The sequence below is a fragment of the Drosophila santomea genome, chromosome X, assembly GCF_016746245.2.
Source record: "Drosophila santomea strain STO CAGO 1482 chromosome X, Prin_Dsan_1.1, whole genome shotgun sequence".
Classification (NCBI taxonomy): domain Eukaryota; kingdom Metazoa; phylum Arthropoda; class Insecta; order Diptera; family Drosophilidae; genus Drosophila; species Drosophila santomea.
In genome coordinates this window covers 15,368,607-15,387,255 of record NC_053021.2, presented here as the reverse complement: position 1 = coordinate 15,387,255, position 18,649 = coordinate 15,368,607, and the positions used below count along the sequence as shown (strand labels likewise).

The 18,649-nt window shown below is 43.7% G+C and overlaps 2 protein-coding genes across 3 annotated transcripts; one reads left to right on the top strand and one right to left on the bottom strand.

The window, feature by feature from the left end:
• The first annotated feature begins 1,707 nt into the window (after positions 1-1,707).
• On the top strand, positions 1,708-16,855 carry LOC120456650. 2 transcript variants are annotated; one of them, XM_039643578.2, is made up of 8 exons: positions 1,708-2,047; positions 3,137-3,233; positions 10,673-10,778; positions 13,619-13,772; positions 13,833-13,960; positions 14,031-14,178; positions 14,367-14,489; positions 14,561-16,855. In XM_039643578.2, exons 3-8 carry the CDS (start codon positions 10,701-10,703, stop codon positions 15,979-15,981), a joined length of 2,052 nt encoding a protein of 683 aa, XP_039499512.1. In that variant the 5' UTR covers positions 1,708-2,047; positions 3,137-3,233; positions 10,673-10,700; the 3' UTR covers positions 15,982-16,855. The 2 variants fall into 2 exon arrangements, with proteins under 2 accessions (XP_039499512.1, XP_039499513.1); XM_039643579.1 differs by lacking the exons at positions 1,708-2,047; positions 3,137-3,233 and having other exon boundaries at positions 10,651-10,778.
• LOC120456651 (farnesol dehydrogenase) lies at positions 10,641-12,000 on the bottom strand. The gene is made up of 2 exons (XM_039643581.2): positions 11,326-12,000; positions 10,641-11,249 (listed from the first exon to the last, which is right to left on the bottom strand). Exons 1-2 carry the CDS (start codon positions 11,899-11,901, stop codon positions 11,070-11,072), a joined length of 756 nt encoding a protein of 251 aa, XP_039499515.1. The 5' UTR covers positions 11,902-12,000; the 3' UTR covers positions 10,641-11,069.
• Positions 16,856-18,649: the final 1,794 nt, after the last annotated feature.

The following is an 18,649-nucleotide window of genomic DNA, read 5'->3' as shown; positions in this document are numbered from 1 at the left end:
CATGCTCTCAGGTGCGCGAAAGAAGAGGGTACTACACAAAAAAAAAACCCGATGTGGCAGCCGAGACTCTGGAAGAGGCAGTCGCAGTGGCGTGTGGAGTATGCAGGCGCGACGGCCAATCAATTCTCAGAAATGAAAACGCCGTCTTCGGTGGGTATTACCGTTGCTGTTGTTCTGCTTCTGCCGCTGGCTCTTCTCATTCTACTGGCTCGGCTCTTCACATTTCTCCGCCTTGTTGTTGGCACAATTGTGCGATGCAACACACAGCAACAGCCACATAAACAGAAAAGAATGCGAAGAAATGCAAAATGCAAACACCACGAACCACAACACAACCACTTTCCAAATGCATTCATGATGTTTACCGTTTAAATGCGCCCAGTCTACAAAGAGAGTTAGTGTCAGCATGAGGGAAAGAGATGGAGAGAGGCAGTGGGGCAGTGAGAACGAGAGATCGGGCGAGAGCGAGGAGCAGTAGCCTCTCAAACACTAACAACAAATGTGGAGAAAAGCAGCTGCCAGTAGAAGTCCAAGAGGGAGAAGAAGAAGAACGAGGAAAAGAAGAGCCAGCATGAAAACCGTTGCAGATTTGCAGATTTGCGTGTGAGTGTGTGTGTCAGCTTGGCATACAAATGAGTGCGAAAGAGACGGAGCACAAGATCGCAAGAGGAAACGGATTTTGTTCTTTTTTTTTTTTTTTGTTTATTGCTTAAATCAGCTCCGATCAACTTCTGTTCCCATCTTGATTAGTTGTCAACGACGGGCGAAAACTGTTTAACCGTTATGAGCCGGCAGATCGGTTCCCAGCCCCAAAAAGCTAACTTATGCACCTTGCACACCTGAAAAGCTGGCTACAATATTTTGCCCTGCCTGCGCACAGGCAGGTAGAGGTATGAAGGGTATAACGATTATTTGGGTAGTCTATATCAGGATATTTACTTTTTACTTATTACTTCTAAAGCGTTTCTTTATTTTGAATTATAAATTAAATTTGTTGTTACCAGAGATGCGTGGTTTTATTACAATTTAATTACGCGTTTAAAAAGCAATCACCTAATGCATGGATAACACTATAGGGTATCCATTGAGTCGAAAGCTCCTTTACGAGACGATCGCGCCGAAAGTTCAAGTTCAAGTGCGCCAAATTCCCGACGTCGACGTCGGCAGCGCTGCCATCATTCCAGTGCAGTGCCGTCTTCCTGCAGGAGAAGGACTTTCCACAGATCTCGCGATCTCCTGCTGTTTGAGGGGGCGTTCGAAAATGATCAAAGTGCTAGATGTAAGTTTCTTTTTATTGGCCGTCTAATTGGCAGGCTATTCTATGTCATTAGGCCGCTTGATTAGCGCCAGCAACAACAATCACAACAGTAAGAACAACAAGTTCTGGCTGAGTTGTGCTCATTTCCGCAGCTGCCAACGCAGGTGTAAAAAGCTCGTCGCGCAGTCGCAGTCGACGCAGACAGCGATACTCTCTCAGTGTGTAAGTGTGTGTTTCTAGCTTCGCCTGCTTCTTTCGCTGCCGCTCTCCCCCTTTCTCTCTTGCTCGCTCTTTTGTGCTGCTGCTGCTGCTTCTTCTTCTTCTTGTGCTGCTGCTGTTGCCTCTTTCTTCTTATGCTGCTGCTGCTGCTGCTTCGGCTGCTGCGACTGCGGCTGCGGCTGCTGCTGTTCCCGACAGTTACATTACGAGGCCAAAGAAAGTATCGCCTGGCTGGCTTGCGTATTTCGCGTTCGTCGCTCGCCGAGTCCACACGTGCTGCTGCTGCTAACGGTCGTGATCGGTGATCGTGATCCGTGATCCGGTGCCCTGTGTGCGCTTTTCCAGTCCCCCCCACACAACAACAAAGTTGATCAAATATATAGAAATTTCGAATATAATTAGAAAATCAAATAAGTAACACCATCCAAAGTGCTTACAAGTGTTAGTGCAATTTTTTTTTTATTGTTGTTATTGTTGCCACTGCCTGTTACCGTTACTTGCTTAAGCTTAAGCAAGACATCGAGAAAGAGAAAGAACGAGCAGCGAGTTGAGAAGAAACGTCCCCGCGAAGTGAGTGTTTCTTCTATCCAAAAGCAAATCATTTTTTTTTGTTATTTTTTTTTGTATTTGCGATATATTGCCAATTTGAATTTTGAGTAGTGTGTCCAGCAGCAACTTAGTTTATTCCTTTGCGATTCTTCTTAGACCATTTCTTCTGCTTCCTGCGGAGACTTTATTTGTTGGCATCTGCCATTCCTGCTTCTTAGTCGTACATCTCTTAGTGCAGACCCAATGGCATGGCTTGAGCTCTGTGAAACATCCAATCTTGGCCTTTCCAGCATCTTCTGCCCCGACTTCTTGCACTGCCAGTGGAGCCGATTAACCAGCTAGACAGCAAATGCAGCCGAGCATTTCATGCTTTCTAATTTTCCCAATTAGCACAAATGCGGCTAGCTTGTTGCCTCCGCTTCTTGTGCCCCACCCCTCGTCCCCTCGTCTTCTGCCTGCCACTGATTCTTCTGCTGCTGCTGCTGCACCTCTTGCCTCTTCTCAGCCTGGCCAGAATCGAAATCAAAATCAAAGGTGTTGCATGCACTGCGCCTTGGCGGCGGCTGGCACTTTCCAAAGCTTTTCCCGTGTGGAAAATATAACAATCATACATAATAATAGTCACAACAATCACACGTACCACGAAGACGAGACGCGAAGAGTTAGAGTCCCATAAAAGACAAAAAAAAAAAAAAAACAGCAACATCATCTGTCGGATCATATTCCCACACGCCCAGCAGGTGCACTATTTATTGACCGAGCTCCAAAACCCCCCCAAATCTCCGCCCCCTGCCCCCACACAACTCGCATACACCTGTCAAATGGCAACTAATCATCAATCAGTCGCCATGAGCACGGTCTTCTCTCGGTTCCCTCGGACTGAAAAGTCTTTGATGACCATGATGATGATGATTCCTCTTTATTTGCGTTACGTGTTTGGCGGTCCAGTCCGGTTCAGTTTGGTTTGCTCCGTTCTGTTCTGTTCCGATTTCACTTCTGTGCTCCTCTGCTCCTCTGCATCGTACATATTTATGCCACACCATTTTGCCTATTTTTTTTTTTTTTTTGGTTCGTGCCTCACTCACATTTCAATGCATTTGCCAAACGCAGCGAGGGGATTTCACAAAAGCACGGAATTATAAGGAGTCCAGAGCAGCTGCATCACACTCAGCTGTGTCCTGACCCTCGGAAAGATTACTCTTTATCGGTAAGTTACTCGACTACGTACTGTCTTTAATTGCAGCTACTAACTTTGTGGGCAAAATAGCTTATATTGATAACTTGTAGAACTGCGTAACATCTAAAGTAAAACATTTGAAAGCTAGATTAGCTGGCTCTTTGAAGGATTCTAGTTAGTCAACTACTGGTGGTCTTAACCCTTTAAGGCCTTTAAGCTTCTATTCTTGCATATTCCAGCATACTGGCAACGCACCCTAACGACTTATTAAGTAATTAATTAATTCATTGCATTGACAATTGTCGATACAAGCCAGACAGATGGACACGAGGATAAGTGTGCCAATTGCAAGTTTATTAGCATACTGCTTCGACACCTTTTGCTGACCACATTGCCACCATTAAGACGTTGTTGACAGCCAGCAGATGAAATGTTATGACAACTTTCGTCACTTGGCAGTTGGTTCATTAGTCTGCGAGTTTGTCTGCGGCAGAGACCAGATAAATAGAACAGATCTTCGCCAAGATACACGGGGCCAAGTAGATGGAGAAGTGAGTGGTAGCGGTGCAAATGCATTTGATCCGTTTTGGAGCGCATTAAATGCACCGTTAACTACTTCGAATTCTAATTAAGCTGATGCGACAATCCAAAGCACGCCGCTGTGGCACAATAAACTCAATTCCAGGAGGCCAGATTGGCAGTGCGGCCAGAGCGGCAAACAAACACGCGACTTGGCCATAAATGCAACGCCAAGTTGCAACCAGCCAGTTGCAAGTCTCGTTGTCGCATTCGCATCGGCATTGGCATTGGCATTGGGATCGCTATTGGAATCGGTATCGAACAACGGCAACTATCTCCACGCTGGCGTATCTCTTTGTTTGGCCTAAAATGATTGGCTTTAACCATTATTGGTGGAACCCTAAGCGGCTTTATCCCCCCCTCCTCCCTCTTCAATCCCCCCCCCAAACACTTTTCGTTGCAAGGTCTGCCCCTTCGTTTCTTCATTCATTGTTGCCGAGCCTCGTCTCATCGATGACGCATAATTTATGAGCTGCTGCCGCGATCGACCCAGTAAATTCTGTTCCCAGTGTTCTCTTTCACATCCATATACCATATCCACATTCGCAGATACATCGTAGTAACAGTAGATACTTGGATACATGGATACATGGATACATAGATACAGATACAGACGTGTACAGTATGCAGATGCGGATACGAGATAAAACCTTGTCGACAAGTCTTTTCTTCCACAGAATGTTAATTTGTATTCAGCCAACATCAAAGATACTTCGGACACTGGAAAATATGTAGATTGCGATGGAAGGGGGGATGGAGAGGGAAGCTTTGAGATGCCGGCGTCTCGTCGTCTAACTGTTCTTCGCCTTTCTACAAACATTCCATAATGAAATGGAAACTTTTCGTGGCACATTTCGGTCTTTGGTGCATCTCCGACCCAACCAAACGGTTAGAAAAGTGAGAGTACTGATTGACCCATCAAGTTTACATCTCTTAAACACTTGGGAAATAAGTTTACTTAAAAACTTAAGAGTGGCTTAAAAATACATTTTGATAGGGAGTTGTTAGCCCTTCTGAAATTTGCAAATTAGAATTTCCATTTTTAAATACAGTAACATTTCATATTTGGGCTATTATTTCAAAAAACAACTTTTGGACAAAATGCTTTGCTTACAAAAGAAATTTTTATCATTACTAGACTAAAAATGGTAATATATTTAAAAGAATAATAGTTTTCTGCAGCTAATTACCAATACTAAGTAACTCTATCACCTTTTAAAGGATTTTGAAAACTTAATTTTTTGCGTAAATTTGCAAAAAATTTTAAATGCCTAAATGCCAGTAGATTGGGGACTTAATTACGAGCCCAACGAGGTGTGGCAACCCATATTTAAACCATTACTTGCAAAGTGCTGGCCTAATATAACAGATTACTTTCAGGCGGAAAATCGAAAAACGGAGTTTAATTGGCTATTAAGGTGTGAACATGCGGCAGAATCGCTTCTCAAAGTCGAAGCCCCTCTGAGCCAGAACAGTGCGGGCCATGAGTGTATGTACATATTTAAAGACCTCGAGACGAGTCCTCTTCAAGCGCCGAGTGCCAAGTGACCCAAGGGCACAGCGCATCGAGCAACTCTTGAACACTCTGTGGCATAAACATGCCCAATAAAGATGTTGGCTTTTCGTCTGTGCATCCGATGATAAGCAGCTGGATGGCTGTATGGCTAGGTGGCAAGGTGGCAAGGTGGCAAGGTGGCAAGGTGGCAGACTGGGCTTGGTCTTGCCCCAACGTTACCAGCTCCAAGCACACCCAATCCGCACTCCGTGCCTCATTCCCATTCTTGAATTCGAATCCGAGGAGCATTGTTTGCACTTGACTCTGCTGGTAGTGGGGGAGTGGGTTTCCGAGTGGGATTCCGAGTGGGAGTCATGGATGCTGGTTGGAGGATAAGCGGGCGCTCAGTTGGCAGTTGTCATGTTGACAACAGACTGCCAAACAAAAGTTTCGCTGCAACGAGTGAAAACGAAGGAAAGGAAGGTTTTCGGTGTTTTGCAAATGGCTCTTCAGGCTGAAGCCATGATTCCCAGACTCTGGGCCTGGCCCAAATTTGAATGGCAACTGCAACTGTCGGAGGAGGGATTTTTATGCCATAGTATGCCATGGTATGGAGATGGTATGGAGATGGTATGGTGTGGAATGGTGCGGAATGGAGTCAGGAGCCATTTGACACGTTCTCGGTCTTTGCCAGCGCCATTTGAACGTTTTCCAGCTGCGGAATGGCTGTTGACAACTGCTGCAACAACTGGGAAACAACTGGGAAACGATGTCATCCTCACTGTCGACTCTTCCACTTCCCATCTCACTGCCATGAGATTTAGTGGCAAATTGTTGCCATCTTCGTGTGTGGAGAGGCGCACAAATTTAATATTCTGCAGCTATTAACTCGGGACTGTTTCACTGTTCACAGCTTGTTTGGGAAAAACTTACGTTCACCAAATTGGCCATCTTTATGGATCAGCTTTAATTGCGTACCAGCCTAATTAAACCGAATAAAATTGCATTTGGCGATGTTGGACGCTGAATGCGCCCCCGAAAAACAAAATGAAAAAATGAAAAACTGTTGCCAAAAGTGGACAAACTTGCTCCAAAAAAAAAAAAGGTGGCCAAGTCGGAGGTGGCTAGCTGGTTTGTGTTTGTAACCAGTTTAATTAAAAGAAAGTGAACCATTTAAAAATGTATTTTGATTTCGGCTTTTAGCTTTTCCCATAGCCAAACCAAAGCATCATTATCATTATCGTGCGCTTGATTATTGTGCTTTTCACTGGGGCATGGTAAGCTAAAAATACGTGCTATTATATACAGACATACATACAAACATAGATAGATAGATGTATCTCATCAAAAAATAAGCCAACGTAAAGATATACGAGTTTACGTTTATATATCTATATCTAAACTGAAATGAAGCATGGGCAGGTGATTTACCGTTTGCTTTTTGCACAGACCGTTATTCGATTCGAAAGTGGTCGGCGCCATCGGCATTTCCAACTCGGATTCAACTCCATTTCCACTTCCATTTCCACTGGCATTTCCATTTCCACAAGAAAAGTGAAAACTGGTGGTAACCGTAAGCAAAGTTCGGCATTGATCGCCTTTTGATGCGACAATTTCTATACGATTTCGATTTCGATTTCGTTTTGATTCGATTTTGATTCGTTTTTGATTCGTTTTTTGATTCATGTTCGTTCGTCTCGATGACTTGATGCATAGTTAATGAGTCAAAAAAATGGATCGCATCGAATCGTATCTTTTGGATTGTATCTATTAGATTGTATCTATTGGATCGTATTTATTGGATCGTATCTATTGGATCGTATCTATTGCAGTGTTTCTTTATGTTTTATTTATTTATTATTTTTTTTTTTTGGGCATATAGTTGTTAGTTTTAGGGGGCCCAATTCACAGAGCGTGTCGAGTTAACTTCTACTTTTCCGCTCTTCCGCTCTGCCCCCTGCTTCTGCTTCTCCTTCTGTTTCTGCCCCCCGCGTGTTGCAAGTGCGGTACTGTTAATTGCAACGCTAGTAGCAGCAGCAGCAGCAGAAGAAGAAGAAGCACCACTATCGGCGGCGTCATTAATTAAGCGCCACTAGAGCGTGCAACACGCGGCCAAAGAGCTCCATCGCACTTTCTTTGGCTTAGTTAGTTAGCTGGCTTGGCAGTTAGTTAAGTTAGTTAGTTTGCTCGTCATGTCCCCAAGTGGGAAAGGTGCTACATTGCTGTCCTAAAATCCAAAAAAAACAAAAAACAGCCTTGTAAGTTCATATATCATATAGATGTGTCAAAATATGCATATTAGATACTTGTGCTTGGAGACACAGTTAAGTTCCTAATCCGCAATCTAATCCATAATTCAGTGCGCTGAAGAGACCCACAGATCCGTGGATACCACCCATCAGTGCCTCCGGGTAAAAAGTCTTAATTGGACGCCCTCTGTCGGCGCTCATGCAAATTAGCACCTGAGTTACAGTTAGTCTAGCCGCAGTCTGGAATTTTTTTTTTTCTTTTTGGGCGCTACTTGGCAATTTTTGGTCTTAAATACGAACAGTTTTCACTCTTCACTCGCTAGATGAAAGACAACAAATAAGAAAAGAGGAGAAAAAACAATAAACAAGTGGGGAGAAATTAATTGGCTCCGAATTAAAGACAAATAAGCATATCGGCTGTTCATCGTTTACCGTTGGTAACGTCGTTTTTTTTTTTTGGTTTTTTTTTTTTTTTTTATTATCTTTCAGTTTGTTTCTTTTTATTTACAGTTCTGCGCAAGATTCTCCAGTGACCGCATTTTTGCGCTTCATTCGGAGGCTTGTCCATCATCTTTCATCTTTTCGTGCATTCGAATCTCGCATTCGGTATCTCGAATCCATGGATACGAAATTCGCTTTGTTTCCAATTTCATTTTCACCTGTTTTATAGCCGTGCGCACCTGGGTAAAAGTGGGCACACGAATCACACAATGAAACGCAGACAAGAAATGAGATTTTATTATTATTATTATTATTATTATTATTGCTGCTCTATGGATCTGTGATCTGTGATCTGTGCACTGTTGTGGGCTTGACCAACCGACCAACTGACGAACTGACGAACTGACTTACTGACTCACTGACTTACTGACTATCTGATTGATTGATTGATTGCCGGCGTCTCCTTAATTGCTGGTCGATCTGGTGAACAGGGAAAGTGCAGCCAACGCACAATCGACCGACCGTGTAAATATTTGTCGAATTTATTTATTTATCCGCCACTGTGTGCGAATAAATTGAACAAATTGGAAAGTTTGCAGTGAAATTTTCGGCAATTTTCTAATGTCAATTAATGGCATTTCATGGTTCTCGCCGCTTAAAAAGGTTCTATAAATAGTTTTCAACGGCGAAACGTGACAGTTCTATAAAGTTTTCAATAATTTAACAAAATACTTTGTGGCAAAAATAATCTGTAAATGAAACCAAGCTTAGTTGTTATATATTTAAATAGGAACTGATCTTTTAAAACAAATGTACTTAAAGTCCTTTCGCTGGGAATATATATATATAATATCTACGCTTTTCATGTCTTAATAATTTAGTTTAACTTTTAACACATAATGCTGCAGTGGGTCACCAAGCATGACTCACGACCAACTCCTCCTGCGGCTCCAACTTCAACTTCAACTTCAACTCCACTTCCAACTCGATCTCCATCTCCACCTCCAATTCCATTTTCATCGACATCGATCTCAGGCACCTCAATTTGCAATGTTGAAATGACGCCCCCGGGGGTCCCGTGATCGAATGGATCAGAGTCGTTCGGCGATCGGCAGGTTGCAAGTTGCAAGTTGCAAGTTCGGGTTGGGGTTGGGGTTCAGGTTCGAGGATCAGGTCCGGGCGAAATTGGCCGCCCGGCCGTTTATTAAATTTCAATTTGTTTATGGCTTCTTTTCGTGGTCGCGCAGCTCCACAGCCTCACATTTGCGGCCATTTCACGTAGTTGGGCAATTTTCGGCCGATCCATTTGGCCATTTGGCCAATGGTTCAATGGCACAGTGGTCCAATGGTCCAATGGTCCACTGGTCCATTGGTGCACTGGTGCATTGGCCGGGGGCGTCAGGTTAAGTGCGATCTGGCCCCGGATACGGACAGCGCGCTAATGACGAGCATCGACATCTTTATTACCCCAACGGGCTCCTTCGGCGAGCTCCAGAAAATGGAAAAAAGAAGCCAAGGAACCCAGAAGAACCCCAAAAGAACCCAAGGAGCCCAAAGAACTTAAAAGAACCCAAGGAACCCAAGGAACTTAAAAGAACCAAAGGAACCAAAAGCACCCAAAAGAACTAAAAGAACCTTGAGGGTGAGGGCCTTTAACAATTGATATTTAACATACGAATCGTTTGGCGGACGACAACGATGATGATGATGATGACGATGTGACCCCGCCCACTCTGTGTTCTTGCGCCGCCCCACAAAATCAAAAAAAATATACAAAAAATGAACAATTTGGGAATTTCATGGGAAAAGAATAAGAAAGGCAAGGAACTTGATGGGAAGAATTGTGTAATTAAGTCAGGTGGAATTTGCTTAGTGATACTACAATTCAATCACCCATTTAAAAGCCTTTTCCCAATACAATCTACATATGTTCAACTACATGCCAGTGCTACTTAATGGCTTGAAAGATGTTAAGTGCGTTGCGATCGAGTTTGAGATGCAATAACTATCAGATACACGCCCCAAATTGAGTAAAGATCGGATTGACATTCGCTTTTTGCAACAAGTTAGCCCAGTTTCTTGGTTTCTGGCCCACAACCATCATTAGCAGGACATGCGATTGCAATCAGGGATCAGGGGATCAGTCAATCTCTTAATGCAATTGCCGCAATTTTCATGGCCACATTTACTGCGGATCACGACTTTCGCTCCCTCAACCTGCAAGCTGCCCACCGAATTCGTGCCTCTAAATCGATTACTTTCCTTGAAAGATATTTATGCACTATAGTGCAGCACAAAGCCCTCAGTTTATTGTGCAAATGCGTTCAATTAAGAGTGTGCAATTAATTGAATACATGCGCTACAGTGTTGATTGGCTGGCATGGACGTAGAATAACACACGCGCAGTGCAGTGAAAGCGCTTCAATTATTTCCGTTGTTTGGGTGGAGAAACAGCTGATTTCTACTTTCTAACACTGTGCTACATGAATGCAGCACTATTTAAATTGTAGTCAAATAAGATAAATACTATGAATGTCTGAAGCTAACATTGTTGTTAAATTAAAGAAGAGGTGAAGAGAGAAAACCAGTTAATTCCCACTTTTGTATGGCTATTTTGTATAATTGGGGTAGTCCCAGAACCCAAGAACTAACTTTAGTTACTGTCTGATATGATTGACTGATTATTATTATGTTTTTATTTTCAGATCCGATCGCCACGCCCACAGCCCCAACATGTGGAGCCCACAAAAAGGCCCTACACGACTGTGGGACCTTAGGTTTAGTAGCTGTATATTTATCTTACACTTAATGGTAAGTAAACGAAATCAAATTTAAACCATAACAAGTGTGAGCTACAAATAGAACCTTATCTTATCTACCGAATCGTCGCGAAAGGGTTGCAAAGCTGTTTGATAAACAAATGTTTTGATTACAGCACATAAACAATACATTTTAGAAAAGTTAGATATTGTTCCCTAAGGGGTTTTAATCATATAATGTTTGAATGCATTTGTCATAATTGAAATAGTTAGTTCAGAAGTTAAGATCTCTTGAGATATCACAAACGATCAACTTTGTGCCCAGTAGAGGCAGTTTGCTACCCTAGATGGTTTCGCCAACGGGCTTGATGATCAGCTCGTGGATCTGGACACTGGGCGGCGTTTGGATGCAGTAGCTGATGGCATCGGCCACATCCTCGGAGCGAAGCAATGGTAAATCGGGAAAAAGTTGCAGGGCCTTCTTGTCGATGATCTCCGTATCCACGGCACCGGGACTTATGCTCTACAAAGGCACAAGAAAGGCACAATATGTATCAGCAAGGGTTAATCAAAAGCCCAGATAATCTTAGTGCACTTACCGTGATCTTGGTCTGGGTCTTGCTGGTGAGGAACTCATGACGCAGCACCTCCGTCAGCGCGGTGACGGCAAACTTCGATGGCGAGTACATGCCCATGATGAAACCAGGACTGGTGACCACCCGATGGCCGGCGACACTGTTGACGATCAGGATGTGTCCATCGTTCACATTGCGCTTCTGCAGGGACTTGAATGCCTCGCGGGTGCACCACGAAACACCCAGCACATTGGTATCCAGAATGGCACGCAAATCAGCGGAATTGCTCTCACTGGTGATGCCCACTCCAACACGAACAATGCCAGCATTGTTCACCAGCACATCGGCGCCACCCAGTGTGGCATCGATCCAGGCGAAGGCATCGATCACCTCCTGCTCCTGGCTGACATCGCATCTGCGTCCATGGAAACGACTGGCCTGTTCCGCCGGCAGCGATGACTTCAGCTCCTTTAGACGCTCCTCGCGACGTGCCAGACCCAAGACCACCATGCCCTTGGCCACCAAATCCTTGCAGACGGCAGCTCCGATTCCAGAACTGGCGCCAGTGACAACAGCAACGCGATTTAGCCAACGATTCATAGTTTCTGCTTGCTATTTGTTTATACTATTCAGTTGATAGATACTCGTATTTATATACAGTTGCTTGGCGATCGGGACCTCGTCTAGAACAGCACTTTCCACGCCGACCCACTGCCTTTTATAGTTCACCATCAGTTCACAGAAGCGACCAGTGTGCCGAACTCAAATCGGGAGAGTCTAGAAGTAGTATTATACCACTCGTCTCTGTTTCGCTCGAATCCAAAACATTCTCGTCGTTCAGCCGGCGCTATTCAATTGTAGCGTAAGCGTGAATTGCTACAACACAATCTAGAAACACACTTCGAGCATACATCATATGCGATAGCCATCCCCTATGATGATAAACAGAAAAAACAGAAAACAGAATGAGTGCGTTTGTGAGTGGAATTCAATGTGGATCAGCACATTCGGTTGGGAGCTTCCGAAGACGGAAGACCACACTGTGTCTACGTCTCAGCTAGAGTTCCATGTAGAATTCACCAAACATGACGTATTTGTTTTGCTTCGAAAAGTGCAAATCATTGTAAGTAAGGGAGAATCATTGATAGTAGGCAGCTTTCAAGTCGCATGTATATATTTGTAAATCTTATCAAACTAAGTAAAACTTTCAGCAAGAGATAGTTAAAATAGTTATTGTAAAAAGCGATGATTTTCATAGTGCTTATTACGCATACGAACGCTTTGTTTATTACGCATACGCACTGTTGTCAGTGATTTTATTTGAATGATTTATAAAACAGAATATATGATGTAAAATATGATGGCAAACTATTCGTTGGCTTGATCAAGATGTAAAACAATTACACCGCATTTGCATAAACTAATTTATACAGCAACCAGCAACTGGAAGATCTGGCTGCGCCGTCAGACAATGTGGCACCAGCCAAGATCGGATGCTATATACCCGGTTATATACATATATAAATATATATATATATATATATCTACATATATATACGTGCTTATAGCCACTTAGCCAGTAAGGCAACTTTTACTGGCGGAGGGGGCATGGAAAATGCAAATTCCTTGAGCCAGCGACTTTGCACAGACTTGCCTCGATTTGATTTTGCTGATCGAAGCCGATCTATGCGGCATGCGGCATGTGGCAAGGCAGTTTGGGGCAGGTATCGGTATGCAAATATGCAAATGTCAGGTGCAACTACCTCCCCAAAAACCACAAGCCCCTCTGCAACATGCAGCATGCAGCATGCAACATGCAGCATGGGAGCACAGGTTCCAGTTAGATCCCCCTCAAAAAGCCAAACGGATGCAGGCCAAGTGGAATTCGCTTTCCCATTTCGATTGGCCTTCATTGGCCATTGAAATGGAGGGGGGAGGGGGAGGGGGAACTGAAGACTGGACACCAAAGACCGGAGACTGGAGAGCCTGCAGCCTGAAGACTGAAGACTGGAGAGACTGGATTGCCGTTTCGTTTTTATTGGCAACACGTTTGTCAGGTGCCACCAGGTGCCAGGTGGAACCGTTAGGAGCCCACCCACAAGGTTGGCCATTGAATTTCGGGATCGGGATCGGGATCGGAATCGAGATCGGGAATATCAAGTTATAGCTGAAATCTATACAAGTTCCAATTCATAGATGACTTTTAGATGACTAAGTTTAGACGCAATGCATACTTGTGTTCTTTAGCTCTATAGAAACCATTAACAAACAATTATCAAACAATTAACAAATAATTAACAAACTTTTTTAATTACAGTTTAGTTTAGTCATAGCTGGTAATGAACTATGGCCCATGGAGCGGCCAGATGGGATGCCCAACATCGTTTCACTGGAGGTGATGTGCGGCAAGGATCACATGGATGTACATCTAACCTTTTCGCACCCATTCGAGGGCATTGTCAGCTCCAAAGGTGAGTTATTTCTATTCTTCAATAAAATCCTTTAATTTATCTACATCATTATCCTTAAAGGACAACACAGCGATCCACGCTGCGTTTACGTGCCGCCCTCGTCGGGCAAAACATTCTTCTCCTTCCGCATCTCGTACTCCCGCTGCGGCACCAAGCCGGATCTCAACGGGCAGTTCTACGAGAATACGGTGAGTGAACCCTCTCTATAAGAAGAAGGTCCACCGATAATCTGATCTGATATTCCTCTTCAATTGCCAGGTGGTGGTGCAGTACGATAAGGATCTGCTGGAAGTTTGGGACGAGGCCAAGCGATTGCGCTGCGAGTGGTTCAATGACTACGAGAAGACCGCCTCCAAGCCACCGATGGTAATAGCCGATCTCGATGTTATCCAGCTCGATTTCCGCGGTAAGTTAACAAAAAATATGTTAACAAAATATGTTAACAAAATAAGTTAACTAAAAATGTGAGTAGTGATTAGTATCATACCTATTTCACTCACTTAAAGCGCTTTGTTTTGCACCATTAGATATGCTTGTGTGATCTATGATTAAGATTATGTGATCTATGATTGAGAATTTGATTTGCTGTTGCAGGTGACAATGTGGACTGCTGGATGGAGATACAGCATGGCAAGGGACCCTGGGCGCCGCCAGTAAGTGGCATTGTGCCACTCGGCTCCACTCTGACCCTGGTGGTGGCCATTAACGATTATCGAGGTAAGATACTCATCATTCTCGCTCGCTTTCAAGTGCTTAAAGTAATTAAATCCATGCTCGATCTCTGCCAGGCGAATTCGATATGCGTGTCAAGTCCTGCGTGGCGTCCGATGGATCCGGTCATGTGATCAACCTGTCCGATGAGTTTGGCTGCGTGCTGCGACCCAAGATGATCTCACGCTTCCTAAAGGCCCGTGCGCCCGACGAGAGGGCCACCGTGATTACCTACGCCTTCTTCCACGCCTTCAAGTTCCCGGATGCGCTGAGTGTGCACATCAAGTGCAAGGTGGAGATCTGCCGCCACGGCTGCCTCGATCATTGCCAGAACACGGGCGTGGCCGGTGGTGGTGGTGGTGGATCCGGCGAGAATCTCGGTTTGGGTCTCGGCCTGGGACTGACGAATGCCAATGAGCGCAAGGATGTGCACATTTCGGATGCCATGGGCAGCAGCAGCAACGATCTGCTCAGAGATCTGGCACTGCCGCCGGGCGGTCAACATGGCATGGGCATGGGCATGGGACCAGATCACGACATCTTCTACGAGGACATCATTCACGATCACAAGCAAACGCTGGGCGGAGGCGGTGTATTGCCAGCTGGCGGCGATTATGGTCACGAGAAGAGTGTCAATCTGCAGCCGCGTCCCGTGCACGAGGAACAGGAGGAGGCGGATCTCTCCGATCTGTTTGGCGACGAAGATCTCGCCGACTTGGACATGGAAGGCGGCGAGGGTGAGCGTTACTTGGGCCTGAAGAAGAGCGGCAAGTTCCCACACGGTCCGCGGCAGTTGGAGGCCCAGAAACGCATGGGTGTGCCGATGGCGGGACCTCGTTCCCTGGAGCCACATGGTCATGAGGATGAGGAGGTGCCACGACCCGTCTACAGGCCACAGGCGGAGGCGTTGAAGCAGCCACGCGAGGATCACATCGATTTGGACAAGGAGGAGGAGGAGGAAGAGAAGGTGCAAAAGACGCAGCCGGAGGAGAAGCTGGCAGGAGAAGCAGCTGCAGCTGCAGCTGCCGGCAATGATTCCTCCAAGAGCCGTCGCCGTCGTTCCTTGGTCATTTCCGATCGCAAGGTGCGCAGTGCCGACGTGGGCGTCAGCGGTCTGTACGATGTTATATCCGAGGCGGATTTGGCCTTCTCGCCGGACTCCAAACAGGAGGCGGTCACCGTGTTCCAGGGCAAGATCAGTGAGGAGGTCGTCTACGGCATATGCATGCCGGTGCCCGGCTTTAGCATTCTCTTCATCGTTGTCATCTCGGCAACGATCGTGTCCGCTCTGGTGGCCGGATCGCTGCTCTATCGCTACCAGCTGCAAAAGGAGGCGCTGGAGAAGCAGACGCCCATGCCGGTGACCGGAACACTGGCCTCCTGGATGACCCTGCGACTCTTCCGCCTGCGACACATGCAACAGCAGCAGCAGCAACAGCAACAGCAGCAGCAGCAACAAGTGAGGCAGCCGAGTTCCGGACATGAAACGGTCCAGTGATCGTTCAAGATCAAGATATAGATCGCAATCAGAATCAGAATCGGAATTAGAATCGGAATAGCAATCGAAAGCGAATTCAAAATCGAGGTGGAAACCAGCAAAAAGCTAAATCAAATCACGTTGCCCACATCTATGCCTTCCATTATTATTTATTTATTATGATTATTGTTTTTTTTTTTTTGAATGTATTATTGGGTTGTTTGTTCGGCATCCTGATCCAAACAAAAAGAGATATATGGTGCAGATATCAGATATCAGAGATCGGGCAACAATGCAATACTCAAACTGCTCGATTCGGTGCTGAATGTTTTCAACAAGTTTTTTTTTTTGTAATTTGTTTTTTGGGTGCATTTAGTCGTAAAATTGCATAGAGAAAATCATAGAAAAATAATGGAAAAGTACACAAAGAGAGAGAGATGCACAAACGTAATGAAATCAAGACTCCGGAAAGGTGCTCCAGGTTTAAGGAGATGGATGTTATGCAACGCATCCACTAGGCATAAGGGAACTTATTTATTTATATATATATTTATATCTATAAATTATACATACGAGATTTAGATGTAAGTCGCGTGGTATGGAAATTTTTAATTTTATTATGTTTCGGACACTTGTTTAGTTTTTATTTGCATTTGTGCGCTCTTTTCGATCCAAACATATGTAGGGGAATTTTTAGTTAAATTTAGTACATTCTCACTCACACACACACACACACACACACTCATAAAAGCACAGACTTGCTGACGCACACATACAAAACCGACTACCATTTTCCATTGAAAGTATAAACAAAAGAAAATGCAACTGCTTGCATGCATATTAAAATTTAAGTGCAAATTTTGTAACTGAAAAATTGACAATTGAATAAAGACTAGTTGAGATGAAAAATAAAAAACCTGCCATTGTCGGAATTTATTAGAAACTTCATAAAATAAAGGGTGCTTTAAATCCAAGGAGTCTAAAATTATGCAGTGAAAAATGGAACGTGGGCTTTCAAAACGAATTCATTTTATACTTAATTAAGAATATTCTATTTCTATTGTTCTTGCTGGCATTCAAAGTGAAATTATAAAATTATAAGTAATAAGTATGGAAATAATGAATAATACTAAATACTAAAAAATACTAAGTACTAAATACTAAATAATACTAAGTACTAAATACTAAATAATACGAAATACTAAAATAATACTAAATACTAAAATAATACTAAATACTTAATACTAGATAATACTAAATAATACCAAAATATAGGTGCCCTCCTCTGCGCTTCTCAAAAGTTATACGTAAGCAAACCACTTTTTCGATGTTTTAAAAAAAAAAATACTAAATTTGAGTGAGTGGTGCAGTGATTTCTAAGGCAGCAGAGGATATTAATAATTGATTTCGACCTACTGGAGGAAGTGACTGAGCTAGCTATTTCCCAGGAGCTACAACTAGCTCTCAGCTCTGACGTGGAAAGAGCTTGAGAAAAGGGGTGAGTACCAAAAGTAATGTGGTTTTAAAATACTGTTGCATACTTTTAGATTTGCTGGAAATTTTTGCATTACTCTTGATTTGCCCTCTTTGATGATTTCGGCATACTCACACAGAATAGTGTACACTCTTTCCATAAAATCAAAATGAAAATGAGAAAAAAACGTTTAAGGGATTCTAAACATTTTATTGAACACTTTTATCTTCTCACTCGCTTTGCTCGGCTTACAAAAGTAGACAAAAAAAATCGAAGATATATATAAGGCGGTATATATGTGGGTATGTATGCGATATGTATAAATCATTATGCAAATAAATAAGTGGACTACAAGGGCGTACTAACTGATATAAGTGAAGGGAGTCGTCTGGAAGTGTGGGAAAATCTCTCTGACAGTGGGACGCAAAAGTATTCGGCTTAGTCTACGGCTTAAAGCGCTTAAAATATTTAGTGACTAATTCAAGTGTATATTTGTTATGCATGTGTTTGTGTGCAAAATGTGCGTGTATGCGTTTATGCGTGTATGCGTGTCTACAAAGTCTTAAGAGAGTCTTACGAGAAATACTCTAAGTAATGGATTGTATCGGCTCAACTGCTGAAGAAAGCTACAAGTGATTGTCAGATGGATATATGTTGTATGATGTGGGCTGATCATGGCTTAGCACCGTTTTACATGAAATAGAACCTAGGCTTACACTAAAACAAAAATAATCGATTATCGGACTGCCACCAAGAGAGGGAATGTGGATGTGATAGATGCAGACAGGAAGTGGTGTGCTAGGGTTTATAGCTACAGTTTGCAGGAAACGGAAATGGAAATTAACAGGGAAAAGGAGGTGTAAAAGGTAGAGGAAGTGGAAGTGGAAGTGGAAAAGGAAGTGGAAGTGGAAGAGGAGGAGGAGAACCCAGTAAACGGCTTGAGTTAATGTTAAATGATTTGTATCAAAAATTATACTAACGAAGTGTACGCTACAAATTTAAGAGCCGCAGACGCAGACACAACTGTACCTAGAACCGGAAACGGAAGCGCTGGCGAAACGCAGTAGCTAGTGATGGCACCAATGGCAGTTACTCTTCAAATCGGTCTCATTGCATTTGAATATTTTTACTAACACAAAAATATAATTAAATTGATTCAAGCCAATTTCAATTTGAATTCTAGAATTTGATCACTTTAAGAACGGTTTTGAAAAC